Consider the following 14,766-nt stretch of genomic DNA (forward strand, 5'->3'; position numbering starts at 1 on the left):
CCTGCTCTTGGACTTCTCAGCCTCCAGAACTATGAGAAATAAATGTTTATTTTTAAGCCACTAGTCTATGGTAATTTATTATAGCAACCCAAACTGACAAAGACACCAACACCCTTTCACAATAAAAGCACTCAATTAAATAGGAATAAAAGGGAACTTCTATTCAGTAAAGACCAACTATGAAAACCCTCCACACACTAATATCATACTTAATGGTGAAAGATTGAATGCTTCCCCTAATATCAGAAGCAAGACAAGGATGTCCACACTATTTCTATTCAACATTTACTTGAGGATCTAACCAGGGAAATTAGGCAAACAAAATAAATAAATGATATTCAGATTAGAAAAGAGGAAGTAACACTATCTACATTTGCAGATGACATAGTCTTGAATATAAAAAATCCTGAGGAGGAATACACACACACACACACACACAAACACACACTGTGTTAGAACTAATAAATGAGTTCAGCAAGGATGCAGAATATAAGATCAATATGTAAAAATCAATTCTATTTCTATATACTTAGAAGTAAGCAATCTAAAAATGAAATTAGAGAAACAACTTCATTTACCATAACATCAAAAAGAGTAAAATACTTAGGAATAAATTTAACAAAAGAAACACAAGACTTCTACATACTAAAAGCTACAAAAAATCAAAGAATTAAAGATCTAAATAAATGGAAAGATATCTCATGATCATGAACCAGAAGACTTCAAGTTATTATGATAGAAATGATCCCCCCAGCTGAGCCACAGATTCAATGCAATTCTTATAAAAATCCCAGCTATCTTTTCTTTGTGTAAAATGAAAAGCTGATGCTAAAATTCATATGGAAATGCATGGGACCTAGAATAGCCTAAACCATCTTGAAAAAGAATAAGAAAGTTAAAGGACTTAGACTTTCTTACATATAAAGGTACAGTCAAATGATAGTGTGGTATTGACATAAGGATTGACATAATACATCAGTGGAATCCAACTGAGAGTCTAGAAATCAACCCTTACATTTATAGTCAATTGATTTTGACAAGGGTGACGACAATTTAATGGGGGGGGGGAAGAATAGTCTTTTTAACAAATGGTGCTAAGAGACCCAAACTATGTGCAAAAGAAGGAATCTGAATCCCTATCTCACACCATATAAAATATAAACTCAAAATGGAGCAAAAATTGAGTGTGAAGAGATCTCTATGAGGTAGAACTATAAAACTCTTAGAAGAAAAGATAGAAGTAAGTTTTGGTGACTTTGGACTTGGCAATGGATTATTAGATATAACACCCAAAGCGGAAGCAACAACAAAAATGTATATTGGCCTTCATCAAAATAAAAAACTTGTTTTGCAATGGATGCCATTATGAATTGAAAAGACAACACATAGGAGAAAATATTTGCAAACTGTATATCTGACAAGAGACTTGTATGAGGAACAAATAAAGAACTCTTACAATTCAACTAGTTTCCCCTGGTCCATGTGGCCTATAAATAAAATTTGGGCTCTTAGGTATTTGAAGCAGTGGTTCCCAAACTCTCATGCACCAAAGAAAATGTTGCCAGATTTAGCAAGTAAAACATGGACCATCCATGTCAAATTTACTTTACTTTTAAATTTGACCATCCAGTCAAATTTAAATTTCATATAAACGATGAATAATTTCTTAGTGTAAGCCCATGCAATGTTTGGGATGAATTTAACTGAGTGTCCTATATTTTATGTGGCAACCTTACCTAAGAATCACTTTGAGGCTTAAGTTCAGATTCCCAGGTCCTGATTCAGCAGCCCTGGGCTGGGACTCAGGAAGCTGCTCCCTCTTAACCTTGGAGACCTGACATGGGTGTCCAGGCCACATTCTGAGAAACTCTGATTAAATTCTCTGAAAGTCATAAGAAGCTTCACAATAGCTTCTAGCCATACTCCTTAGAGCCGTTCACATTCCAAACTAAGAAAAAACACGGAACTGCAGGTTTTACAAAAATCTACGCCTTGAAATAAAGTGTCAGATAAAAGGGCAAAGGAAAGCAAAATAATAAACAACAGCTACAGCAAAACTCTTGAAGGAATTCAACGAAGTTCCCTGTGGGACTTTCCTGCCATATTCTTGGGAAAGGTGATCAGCCCAGGCAGGCTATGGTAAGATCTCACACAACAGGATATACAGATCGTTATGCATTTTTCCTCATTTATTCTCCTCAGGTGGCCCAAGTTTGGCCACTTTGCTCTAAATCAGTCTCTAAATGCAACTCTAAATGCATTCCTTCCAATACACTTTGGAAAGCTGGAAACCACCACAACCATTGCAAAAACCCCCAGAGAAGGGGGAAAATCACTTCCACTGTGAGCCTTCAGCATAATGAAGGCCAGAGTTCCCTGGATGTTGAGTGGATTTCAGGCCTACTCTACATGGTGAAATTAATTTAAATGCTGCTATCATTCATAAAGCTTTTCCCAAAGTAGGCTGCATGTGGCCATTATAACAATGTGTCTATCTTCTAATGACTCTAGATTCCTCCTGCTGAGCACTAACCCTCTGTCAGAGAGGGCACCTCCCCACTCCAGCCATATCTGCAAGGATTCAAGAGAAAAACCCAACCCACTTTCCATCCACAGCCTCGACAATCTTGACCTCAATCTCTTGCTCGTACAGGGTGCGTAACATCCGGTCCCGCCTGTCCTTTCTGCGCTTGAGGTTGATCATGAAAATCTAACACAGAAAGAAAAAAGGAAAAGAAACACAGATCATTCAAGTCTTACTTTAGGCTGCTTGAAAAGTTAAGTAAATGTAAGGACCAAAGTTTTAATTAGAATAAGGAGTGGAAGAAAATAGGGAAAACCGTGGTGAAGATCTGTTTGTATTTCATATCAAGTCAAATCATATTAAATCAAACAGAATGACTTTCGAAACTGAACCATCTGCAGTGACTTCACCCTCTCTTTGTTTCTCTGATGCTTGTTGGTGGACAGGTTTGCCGTGTTCTTGAGATAGGAAAGTTCAAAAAAATTACTCTTCAGGAGGCCAAGTGTGAATTAAACCCCAAATAGAAGACTCCGAGGTAGGAGGCAATTGGGCAAGTGTGTTAGATTTGTCAGCCGATGTAAGTCTACATCCTGACTGTTATTTATTAAGTGCCTTGGCCCAGTTCCCGTGCCTCAGTTTCCTCATCTGTAAAACTGGGGTGATACTGGTCCTATCTCATGGGTTCTAAATATTAGCTATTCTTAAAGTTCATATCCACTCTAATAAATTTCAAGTCATTCAAGGAATGAGAAAAATCTAGTCTTAACACATTCCTTGCATTTCCAAAGGTTCCAAACAGAATTATCAAGGTCTCAATGTTAAGAGCTTCTTGGCCAGAATTGTTCAACTCCCCTAGAGACAAGGGAATTTCTCTGAAAGAAGTAAAGAGAAGGGGCCCTACCCTTGGAGGCAGCCCTTTGATGGAAGGGAGAAATGGAAAAGCATCATTTCCACAACATACTAGTCCATGAAGTCCCCAAGAATATGCATCCAGATTCCTTCCCAAGGGGGTTGGGTCCATCTTTAGCCCCTCATCTTAGCCCCTACATTCCTGATGGCTGCCCTAAACACATACATATCATGAAGCCATGGCAGGGAGTTATGGAGAGTGAGACAGTCCTGATTACTCTCAGATTTAAGGAGCCACAGAAATACCTCAAGACTCATGAACGCTATTACAGGTAAATATGTGTATTCCCAAGGTCCTTTTGCTACAAGTAGTAACAAACTCGTTCTGAACATTAAATTAGTCCTCTAAAGTATGAGACTTCAGCTGCCAGCAAGAAATATTGATGACACGTAGCATGGAAAAGGAGAAACCCATAGGAATAAGTTGAATGATGTTGGCTTCATCTTGACTTAACCACCAGATGACTTTGAGGAAGACACTGAATGCTTCAGGGTCCAGTTCGCTTGTTCATTAAAGGGGTCGTTGAACAACTTCATCTTGCAAGTACAACACAGATTAAAATGCCTATGATATGTGGTTTAGATAAAGCTTGCTTTATGTCATGCCTAGAATAAAGAAGAAACTATGTCTTGTAACCAGCCTGGCGTTCAGACTTTACTAGAGATGAAGCTTTGGTTCACATAGTCATTCTGAATGTAATCGTCACTATGTTCTATGTTTTACTGGATCAAAACCTACACTAAAATTTCAACCCTTCCTTCCAAAATATCCTCACTTCTATCCATGTGTAAAGCTCTGAGCAAAGAAACTGATGGGAAAACAAGATGTCCTCTTGAAAGAAATTATCCACTTAATTTAAGGCAAAGTGAATTCAGTGCATCATGATTTCATTACTTCTCTTGATTACCTGAGTATTTTTTTAAAAAAACATAATTCTGTGGTGACTCTATTTGCCTTGTTACTTGGGACTTCATAACTTAATGGGTTGTGTTCTTTTACATTTCACGTTCTTCCTGTTTAGGATCACAGTGTGATGGGCCATGTTTCATCCCACAATTTTAAAAGATATGGAAAGGAAGGGGCATTTCCTCCTGTGTGTACATGGAGCTGCCCAAGGTCACTCCAGGAGAACAAAAACAAACCCAAACAACTCCCCCTCCCAGATGAACAGAAATACAACAAATAGTCCCCTCAAACCAGAGACCTCTAGTCTGGGAAGACTTTTGTAAATAATAATTCAGTCCCAGCTTCTGCCAGGACAAGTGCAGTAAAAATTGTAGCCATGAAGGAAAAACTCAGACGGCTTGCTCATACTTAGTGAATAGTAAACAGAGAAAGAGCCACAGAGCCAAACACAACCCAGACACTACCAACAAGGTCATGGAGTTCTGGGAGAATGAGAAAGGCCTGTGAAAATCCCTTTTTCCACCATCTTATCTCTCTTCTAGAGCCCAGGTTAATTATTTCCTGCACCTGTATCACCTCCTAGAGTTGGCATTTTCCAAAGACTTCTAGGGTGACCCAGTCCTTACACCCCCATCCAAATGGAAGGCCAGAGCTAGAAGATCCTGGTTTTGCCCCATTTGATTTCCTTCGGCTTGGTCCCCATAGGAATGTGTTTAACTAGAAAAATGAGTCTATGTGAAGACACTTGTGTTCTTTCACCTGGAGAACTGAAGGCTGATGAGAGTTGCAGGGAAGGACAGCTCTAGTAAGATGTGGAAGCTGGGACAGTGCGTGGTGTGGACCAAACTTTTCTGCAGCCCCAGTTGTTTTTAAAAATTATTTGCACTTTATTCTAATTCCTCTCTTCCACATTAAAATCATCTCTTCTCATTCTGCCCTCTGTGGAAACAACATCATAGCTGCTAACTCTTTCTATTTAATATTCATGAAATATTCTTTCCCATTCCTGAAGCCCAGATTCATATCAATTTTATAAAAGAAATACCAATGCCCATCCCAGGAGCTTTTAGATGGCTGTACCTGGGGACATGTGTGACCCAGCACAGAATGATAAGCAAGGCTTTTTCTTTCACTGGAGCAATGGCAAGAGCACACAGCGCAAAGCCTGGCCTATAACAAGCCCAGAATCCATGGAAAAGTTCTATCTCAGTGTGTGGATTCCTGAGGCACTGTCCTACTCTTTAGATCACCAAAGTCTTGAATCCTGATCAGCAGCTACATGACATAAGGGACCCGCAAAGGATTCAATGACTTGGAGTCACACTTCGGCCACTCCCAAGTAGCTGTTGTGTATATTACCAAGAGAGGTATCTCTTTATATTCTTGCTTCCTTCTTCATGCAATCAAAACCTTATATTAAATATGGCCCTCAGAGTGCTATTATGAAGTTCTTACCCACTGAAAGGCAGAATTTTACAACAGGTTTCTTTTTTTTTCTCTTTTTCTTTTTCCTCTCAACCCTGCCCTCAACCTTTCTCCGTGGAAGAACAGCACAGAGAAAATAAAGCACAGACTGTTCCAGAATGGTTTCTAGCCACTCAGAATAAAGTTAAGGTCCTCTAATACTTAAAACATTATCCTCTTTACCCTTGAATCTTTATAGAAAGGTTTACAAAATACAGCAGTATCTGCTCCTAGAAAAACATAAAATTCACTCATGATTAAATACTAACTTCTTTCTAACCCAATGATTAATTTGTTTTTACCTTTTACCTTTTTAAAAAAATTATTTATTTGAATATAGTTGACATACAATATTACATTAGTTTCAGGTACATGTGATTCTCGTTTTTTTTATCTTTTATTTTTATTTATTTTTTTAAATAGGCTCCACACCCAACATGAGGCTTGAATTCACGACCCCGAGTCCAAGAGTCACATGCTCCACTGACTGAGCCGGCCAGGCACCCCAAATGCTCCTTTTTTAAGATAAGAAAGCTGAGACATGACACAAATTGGGTTGTTTTCCCAAGACCTCGGTGCCTTTTCAGCAGCCAAGCCAGTTTTGCTGACTCTCCGATGTAAGATCAGGCTCACACTCCAAAATAAACATGTAAGCATGCCACAATAATGCACATGTGTGCACGTGCACACATGGGCACCTTTCCTACCTCATCAAATCCCATCTTGTCTGGATATTTAGGGACAGCTGAAACAAACTGGGAGGGTTCCATTGGAGGACCATCAACTGGAAGACACAAGAAACACACAGAGTGCTTTGTTAGTGAAAGGCTCAGGGAACAGAATTCCATCCACACACCTGGTGTCTAGGAACACAGTCTGGATGTCCGGGGCAGGGGATAACTGCTCAGCAGTTCTCCAAGACTGAGTGGATACACAAGAACCCTGATGGCCAGGGCTTCCAGAATGCTTGTTCATACGCAGACTGCAATATTCACTCCATTTCCCTTAAGACTTATTTTCAGAGGAGATGAGAGTCAGTCTAGGATGACGGTTAAGAGTGAAGGCTCTGAAGTCAGATGATCTGGGTCCAAACCTTGGTCTGGGAAGGTCTGGAAGAGTTAAGTGACCCTCCAAGCCTGTCTCTTCATGTGAAAAATCAGGATAATAAAAGTGTATCTCTTGGGGTGTTGTGAAATTTAAATGAGACCTGCATGCAAAGCACTCACCACCAGTAAATTGACATAGTAAAAACTCAGTAACTTTTAAGCTATTACTTACTGTGGCTCATAATGAAAGACCTCAAAAGTAGGCCAGACTTCTCCTAAATAATGCTTTCTCTGTATATTTTAAAGGGGACTAGTCTGGGACTATTTTTATCCCATTCAGGCAGGTTTAGCTACAGGTATGCAAAACGTCCTTTATTTTAACAGGAACTTGCTTTTGAGGGCCAGCCCACATCCCAAAACTTGGTACAGGGCTAACAGGTAAATTTCCAGATGGGAGGCACACTGCATCTTAAGTAATAAAAGATTCATTTATTTCATACTCGAAAAAAAGTTTTCTTTACAAACTATACATTTGAAAGGTCGGAAGCAATGCTGAGTGGAGAATCTGGAAAGGTCTTGAAGATTTTTGGAATTGTAAATCCAAAGTACTCATTTGGTTTTCCTTAAAGGGGTCATACAAAGAAAACACAGTGAGAGCTGGTAACTTGGGTGGTTTGAGGATCTGTCGGTGGTGGCCATCACCACTATTCAGCATTACCCATCTCCTCCAGTCCAGGCAGATGAGAGGAATCACTTCCTCAGCCTTGAAGTTGGTCATGGCCTTGTGAACTGCTACTTCTCAGCTCTCCAAGCCCTCCTTCCATTCCCACCCTTGCCCACCACAACGGTCACAGTGGATGTTGATAATGGAGAAGCCGCATGTCTGAAGCAGCCTAGAATGATGTGCCAGTATCGGGAGGACAGCTGCCCAGAAGGAGGCCAGGACCACTGCGGACTTTGAATTGCAAGAAACAATGCCATTGCTGTAGGAAGCCAGCGAGATTTTGTCACTATTTGATATCCCAGCATAACCTCTTCATCCTTCTGACTGAGATACTGCCCAAAGAGTATTATTTGTTTAACTTACTCTTCCCTGGGATATTAAAGAGAAACCATGACATCCAGTTTCACTTATGATTGAATGATGTGAAGTTCTAGAAGGTCGTGAGACAGGTTTCCTAAGCCAAACACAAGAGTTGGTCTCATTCATTCAAGCCTAACCCCTATGGTCACATTTCTGTGAATACACAGTGCATGTGTTTCTGTTTCCATTAGAAGCCCAGGATATTTTGTTCCTTTCTGCTCCACCCCACTCCTCATTAATTTTTTTTTTTAAATCAACAAATATTGATGGAAGAGCCACCATGTACAGAGTTAGGCTTTTGAGAGAAAGAAACTTAGCATACAAACTCCTTTTTGCTCATAATGTTGTTTGAGGAGCTGTCTGGCTCTGCCTCCTTGGGTCTTGGAGTTGGGAGGGGGTTATATTTTGAGTTCCTCTTTTCACGCTGTTGGTCTCTGTTTGGCACTCACATGGCCTGCGTGGCTTTAACATTTCAGCCAAAGAGACTGCTTTTAGCCATTTTGCTTCCATCAAACAGGGGCAGTCATTGCAATCACAGGACAAGTGTCCCCCACAAGCCACAAATGGCTGGCTTCTGAAAGCCACCATTGAGCAAAAATATGAGAAATATGTCTGGGTTTTGTCCCTGAAGACAGAGCAAAGTCACTGGGAAAGACAGGGAATGATACAAGTTAGACCTAAGAAATTTACTGTGCAAGGAGAAGGGATGTGTCTTTGCTTCATCAGAGTTGAAGGTCAGGTATATCCCAGCTTTGGTTGAGGTCATTTCTGACTCCATCGTTCATAATTTATCAGTCCCTCATTGAATCCCTCCCTAGACATAGCCCCTCACTGTGCCACACCAATTGAGACAATATGTTTTACTGGCTACTGGATAGTTTCAAGACCTAGGAATAATAATCACAACTACTATGATAGAGATCTTATTATCCACTGAACTCTGGGCTACACTCTTGACATATATAATCACAGTTATTTAATTTTCATGACATGTACCATGGGATAAGTATGAGAGTCCCTATTTTTACAGATAAAGAAACAAAGGCTTCAACAACTTGCCCAAGGTCACAGAGCTGATAGAGCCGGTACTTGAACCTAAGTCTGACTCCTGAACCTTTTACCCCCACTCGGCCTGCCCCCAAAGGTGGTCCTTGGTAGCCATTGGCATCAAGTTGGTCTTGGCAACTGGGCTGAATTCACAGAAGCTCAGTTAGCTAAGTCGTTGCTCCTGGGTGACCACCACTTGTTGCTTTTTCTGTAGTCTACACTGGAGCACACATTATCCAGCAGTGTACCAATGCGCCAGCTCAGTCATGCCCCCCAAAATATTTGAGAGATCATGCTTGTACCAAATTCTAACTAAATCATAATCATTTAATCATAATCCTGAGGTTGTCCTGAACTTCTTGGATTGCTGTAGCCACCACCCTAGCTCGGATCCTCACTCACCATGACTGGGCTGGGTTTTTTTAAATTTTATTAATTAATTAATTTATTTAAGAGAGAGAGAGGGCATGGGCTGGTGGGGAGGGGCAGAGGATACTCTCGGGCGAGAATCTTAAGCAGGCTCCACATTCAGCACGGAGCCCAATGCTGGGCTCAATCTCACGACCCTGAGATCATGACCTGAGCCAAAATCAAGAGTCGGATGCTTGGGGGCGCCTGGGTGGCTCAGTCGTTAAGCGTCTGCCTTCAGCTCAGGTCGTGATCCCAGGGTCCTGGGATCGAGCCCCACATTGGGCTCCCTGCTCTGCGGGGAAGCCTGCTTCTCCCTCTCCTACTCCCCCTGTTTGTGTTCCCTCTTTTGCTATGTCTCTCTCTGTCAAATAAATAAATAACATCTTCAAAAAAAAAAAAAAAGAGTCGGATGCTTAACCAACAGAGCCACCCAGGTGCACCCATGCTTGGGCTGTTTTAATATTTTCCAAACTCTCATGCACTTGGTCTTGCTGCATTCTAACTCGTTATGCACACTATTGTCAAAATAATCTTCTTCTTCAAGCACAGCACTGGTCTTGACCACAACAGTCACACTCAACACTTTGCAATTTGTTAAGTGCTTTCATATTCATGACATCATTTGTCTTCATTTATCTTTTGGTTGTTTTTATAGATGAAGAAATTGAGACTCACCCAGATGTAGACTTGCCCAAGGTCAAATAGGGAATAATTGGTGCCAAGATCCAATAGTGAGTGATTGGTAATATTATTAGACCTTCCGACTTCATGTCCAATAATCTTAATAATCTTTACATGACATTCTATGGTTCCAGAATGTTGTTACCGAGAAGGGCACGTGAGATCTCCCATCACCTCATGCTCTGATTTGCAAGACCAATCCCCTCATGCCTTTTATATAACCCATTGACTTCTTTCACCTTGACAAGATCTAGCCTCCTGTCATTCATCCCCCAATTTTCTGTACAGGAAGCACATTCCCAAATTTTCTGTACAGCTCCTAACATATGAAGTGAGTAGATACATGTAGAATGATGGGCAGAGTGCTTCCTGTGCACCTTAGCTGGTGCTACACCCCGTCTCCCACCCCACCTCAGCTCCTCACTCTGCTCTCTGAAACTCCAGTCTGTAATTCATCAACTCTTTGACATTTTTAGTCTCTTACTTTCTCTGAATGTCTCTTTACCTTTTTATTTTAACTAAAATTAGGCTTTCCTTGGAGGACACTGCTTCTCCTTCACCCGTCAGAGTAGAAGCTGATTTTTCTTATCTCCTCCAATTCATTCCCAAACTGTTTCCCTTTCATCCCTCAAAACCCCCAGCTTCTTTGAAGTGTATGTTAGCACCCTCTGCCCCCTAGCCATGCCCCCCTCAGCCACTGATGATGACAGCCTTTGGCTCACAATCTCGTTGTTCCTGCCATCATTCTTCAAACTTTAGCATCCGCATGGTGATCCACCTGACAACGGGGCTGCTAGGTCCTGTACTAACAATCATTCTTTCAGTGACCCACTACCATGTCTGCCTCCATCACCTCTTTCATGTACTCATGTCCATCGGTATCCAACCTAGATTTCTTGGGCTAGCACTCTAACCACCCCTTGTAAAGACTCTTGATCTGCTTCCACTGATCTTGCTTGGTAAAATCCCAATCCTGCTTAAACTTGATTATCCACTTACTCAGCCCCAAGAATACTGCAAGAGAAATTCACACAATTGTGTTGACTGAATCACTTTAAAATTACAACCACAGATGTCACATTGGCACTCGACACTGCCAAATGATGCAGCTATGCTTCCATAGTAAATTTACTTTCCCACTCTCCGAGCTATCTGTTTTATGCCTTGTCCTCTTTTCCTGACACCTCCAGCATCTCTCTCAAGCTGATGGACTACATACCTCATAAAAAAAATAGTCAAAGTAGACCTGCCTTTTCCTTCCACCTCAAGTCCACAAACCCAGCTGCATCTGTACCTACACATTCTTTCTTCCCATCTGCTAGGGTGGAAGAAGCCTCTCTGTTCCCACCTTGGACAACTTCTCCAATACTGTCTTAGATTACAACGCCTCTTGTTTTCTCAAGGACTTCAGCCTCACAACTGCCTTCTTCTCTTCTACATCATCTGGTTCTCCTTATACACTGAATCCTTCTTGTTAGTATATGAATATGCTAAAATCTTGTTGGTATATGAATATGCTAAAAAACAACACAGAACAACTTCTCCTTTGATCTCTCATTCCCTTTCGGCCACCATCTTATTTCTCTATCGCCATCTCAACAAGCTTCCACTTTCTCAACTCCTCATTGTCCTTTGGCCTACTCCAGTGGGCTTGTGTCCCCATTATTGCACCGTAGTAGCTCTTATCAAGGTCATCACAGATCTTTATCTTGACAGAACCAATGTTAAATTCCCTATCCTCATGTTACTGGACTTCTCAGCCACAGCTGGCTCCTTCCTGAGACACTTCTCAATTTTTCCTTTTAGCTTCTTGGCTGTTTGTCTCCCCCAGGGATCTCTCTTGTTCCCTCCCCTCTTCTCTTTCTATGATCTTTTACTAAACAGGTTCGCACTGTTCCATGACTTCAAATGTCCTTTTAATGCTGATGACTTTCAAATGTCTGTCTCCAGCTGGAGTATCGACCCTGAACTCCAGACTCATATCCAAATATCTCTTAACTTCTTCACTGAGATGTTTTAAAAATATCGTAAGCTTACATGACCAAAACTTCCCTCCCCAAATATTTTCCTATTTCATTAAAGGGTATTCCAGGCCCAAATCCTGGTGTCATCTGGATTCCTTCCTTTCCTTTGTTGGCTGCATCCAGGTCTCTGTAAGTCCTGTTGGCTCTACCAACAAAATATATCCTAACTCCATCTGCTTCTCATCACCTCCCTGCTACATCTTGCATCCCAACCACCATCTTCTCTCACCAAGAGAGAGGAACTGCTCCTCCTATACTCAGATGTCCACACCACAGACTGAGTAATCTTTCTAAATGCATACATCACATCATGCCACTCCCCCCGCCCCACCCCACATGTTATCCCATTACTCTTAAAATAAAATCTGAATTTTTTGCTGTGGCTGCAAGGCTCTGCTTGATCTGGACACATCTTCCTTCATGACCTCATTGCCTTCTACTCAACTCCTCTGTACTCTGACCACATTGGCCTGTTGTTCTTGGAGCATCACAATCTCTCCTAACAATCTTTGTAGTTTTTTGGGGTTTGTTGTTGTTGTTGTTGTTGTTGTTTGTTTTGTTTTAAGTAGGCTCCCTGCCCAGCGTGGAGCCCAGTGCAGGGCTTGAACTCATGACCCTGAGATCAAGACCTGAGCTGAGATCAAGAGTCAGACACTTGGGCGCCTGGGTGGCTCAGTTGGTTAAGCGACTGCCTTCGGCTCAGGTCATGATCCTGGAGTCCCTGGATTGAGTCCCGCATCGGGCTCCCTGCTCGGCGGGGAGCCTGCTTCTCCCTCTGACCCTCCCCCCTCTCATGTGCTCTCTCTCTCTCTCTCTCTCATTCTGTCTCAAATAAATAAATAAAATCTTTAAAAAAAAAAAAGAGTCAGACACTTAACTGACTGAGCCACCCAGGCACCCCTGTAGTTCTTCCTACTTGGAACACTCTTCACCCAAGTATTCATGTGGCTGCTCCCTTGGTAGATTGTCTATCTCTCTGTGTTGGAACATAAATTCCTTGGTGAAGCTTCTGCTGATTTTGCTCACTGTTGTATCTCCAGCATCTTGAACGATCCATGGAATATACTAAGTGTTTAATCAGTACTTACAGCCTGACTCTCTCTTCTAAAATCTTCCTTGCTTCCTTATTGCTTTCAGGATGGGCATTCTGCCTTAGCTGGGCAATTCAAGGGCCACAACAATTAAGCCACCCTAACCCTCAAAGTTTATTTACTTCTACTATTCAAAGCCAACTCTCTTCCAGGGTGAGAATGCTTTTTGGATGGTATCTTTGCTCAGTCTGTTTCCTCTGCCTATAGTGCCCTCACTGTATCACTCCTTCTGTTTAAACTTCTAGCAAAGCCCAGCTTGAGAACCACCAGGGCTTGGTGGACTCTCCTAGAACACACCTGCCCACAGCAATTTCTCCCTATTCCAAATTCCAACTGGTCTTATATGTGCTCCTCTTACAAAGCACTGTACTGCACTATTGGGATCTTTTAATGGTTGTCCTGTGTCTCCAGTTAAATAGGTACACCCAAAACAGAGAATTGGCTATAAAGTGTTTTGAATCCTTCATAGAGTGACTCACAGATTGTAGGAAGGCATTCAATGTTTGTACATAAATATAATTCTTGTTCTAATGCTGCAATTGGGATAGTCTATTAGCAGCCAGATTCCAGATGCTGTGCAAAATGTTTTAACATCTGGCTCATCTTTCCTGAGGACACTTGACAGATATGATTTCATGATTAATCCTTTTCTTAATCCTACAGTGGCCTCCAGTCTGTATTTCTGCATTATTACCCTCAAAGGTTTATTTTTCTAATCATTTTTCTTACTCCAATTATGTTCTACTTTTTAAAATTCAGAATCTGAAATTTTAACAAAATTATAACTAAAGAAGGTAAATGCAAGAATTAAATAAAATGCCATATATAAAGTGCCTAAGATTAGAGCTGGTATGCACTGGGAGATCAATAATGACAGCTATAAATTACAGGTTCTTTTCAGATGAATTCTACTTACATAGCATGGTGTTGTGCATGATTGTAATTTATAATAATTAATAACTTTATTGGCAATGTGTGTGTTTCTATGTACAGAGAAGCTTCTGTGCTTTCAGTTCTATGGGGGGAAACAAGAGAAGGCAAGGCTCTCACCATCCCTCTCTGAGCTGCCATATACTTGGAGTCAAGTCTGATGGCGATGAAACAGGGGTGATAAGGGGACGCACATTACCAAGGGTCAAACTGAGTCCTAATAACCACAACACTTCAATATTTTATGGAGTTGATGTCCATTATTTTATTTGCCTCTCCTATCCCTGCAAAGTGCTATTATCCTCACTCCACAGATAAAGGAACTTTATAAAGCTCCAAGAGGTGAATTCCCCCTTCCTAAGTGACAGAGCTTGAAATTCATTGAAATTCATTGAAATTCATTATTTTGGATTCAGGTTCAGTGCTCTTTGCAATACAGTTTTCATGTGTTCCCTTACTCGTTCTTTCACTTGTTTGGTCATACATTCAGCAACTATTTGTTTGGTAGCAACCATATATCATGCACTGTGCTAGGTGCTTGGGATAAAAGGCAGTAAGATACTGCCCTTGTCTAGAACATAGACAATAGGCAGAAACAGTATGTATTAAAGAAATTCACAAAAGAAATTCCTAAGGGCTGGTTCAAGA

At 41.2% G+C, this 14,766-nt stretch overlaps 1 protein-coding gene across 3 annotated transcripts in view; it reads right to left on the reverse strand.

Moving 5' to 3' along the window:
* COLGALT2 (collagen beta(1-O)galactosyltransferase 2) overlaps positions 1-14,766 on the reverse strand; it is a 105,263-nt gene that overhangs the window by 13,603 nt on the left and 76,894 nt on the right. For all 3 annotated transcript variants that reach the window (XM_064594222.1, XM_045877307.3, XM_045877309.3), the window contains 2 exons: positions 6,512-6,588; positions 2,604-2,710 (listed from right to left, as the gene is read on the reverse strand). In XM_064594222.1, the coding sequence (XP_064450292.1) occupies positions 2,604-2,710; positions 6,512-6,588 (184 nt within the window). The remainder of the gene's footprint in view (positions 1-2,603; positions 2,711-6,511; positions 6,589-14,766) is intronic.

This window comes from Mirounga angustirostris, unplaced genomic scaffold (assembly GCF_029215605.1).
Source record: "Mirounga angustirostris isolate CCGP_5_RB_7025 unplaced genomic scaffold, mMirAng1.0.hap1 SCAF_6, whole genome shotgun sequence".
Classification (NCBI taxonomy): domain Eukaryota; kingdom Metazoa; phylum Chordata; class Mammalia; order Carnivora; family Phocidae; genus Mirounga; species Mirounga angustirostris.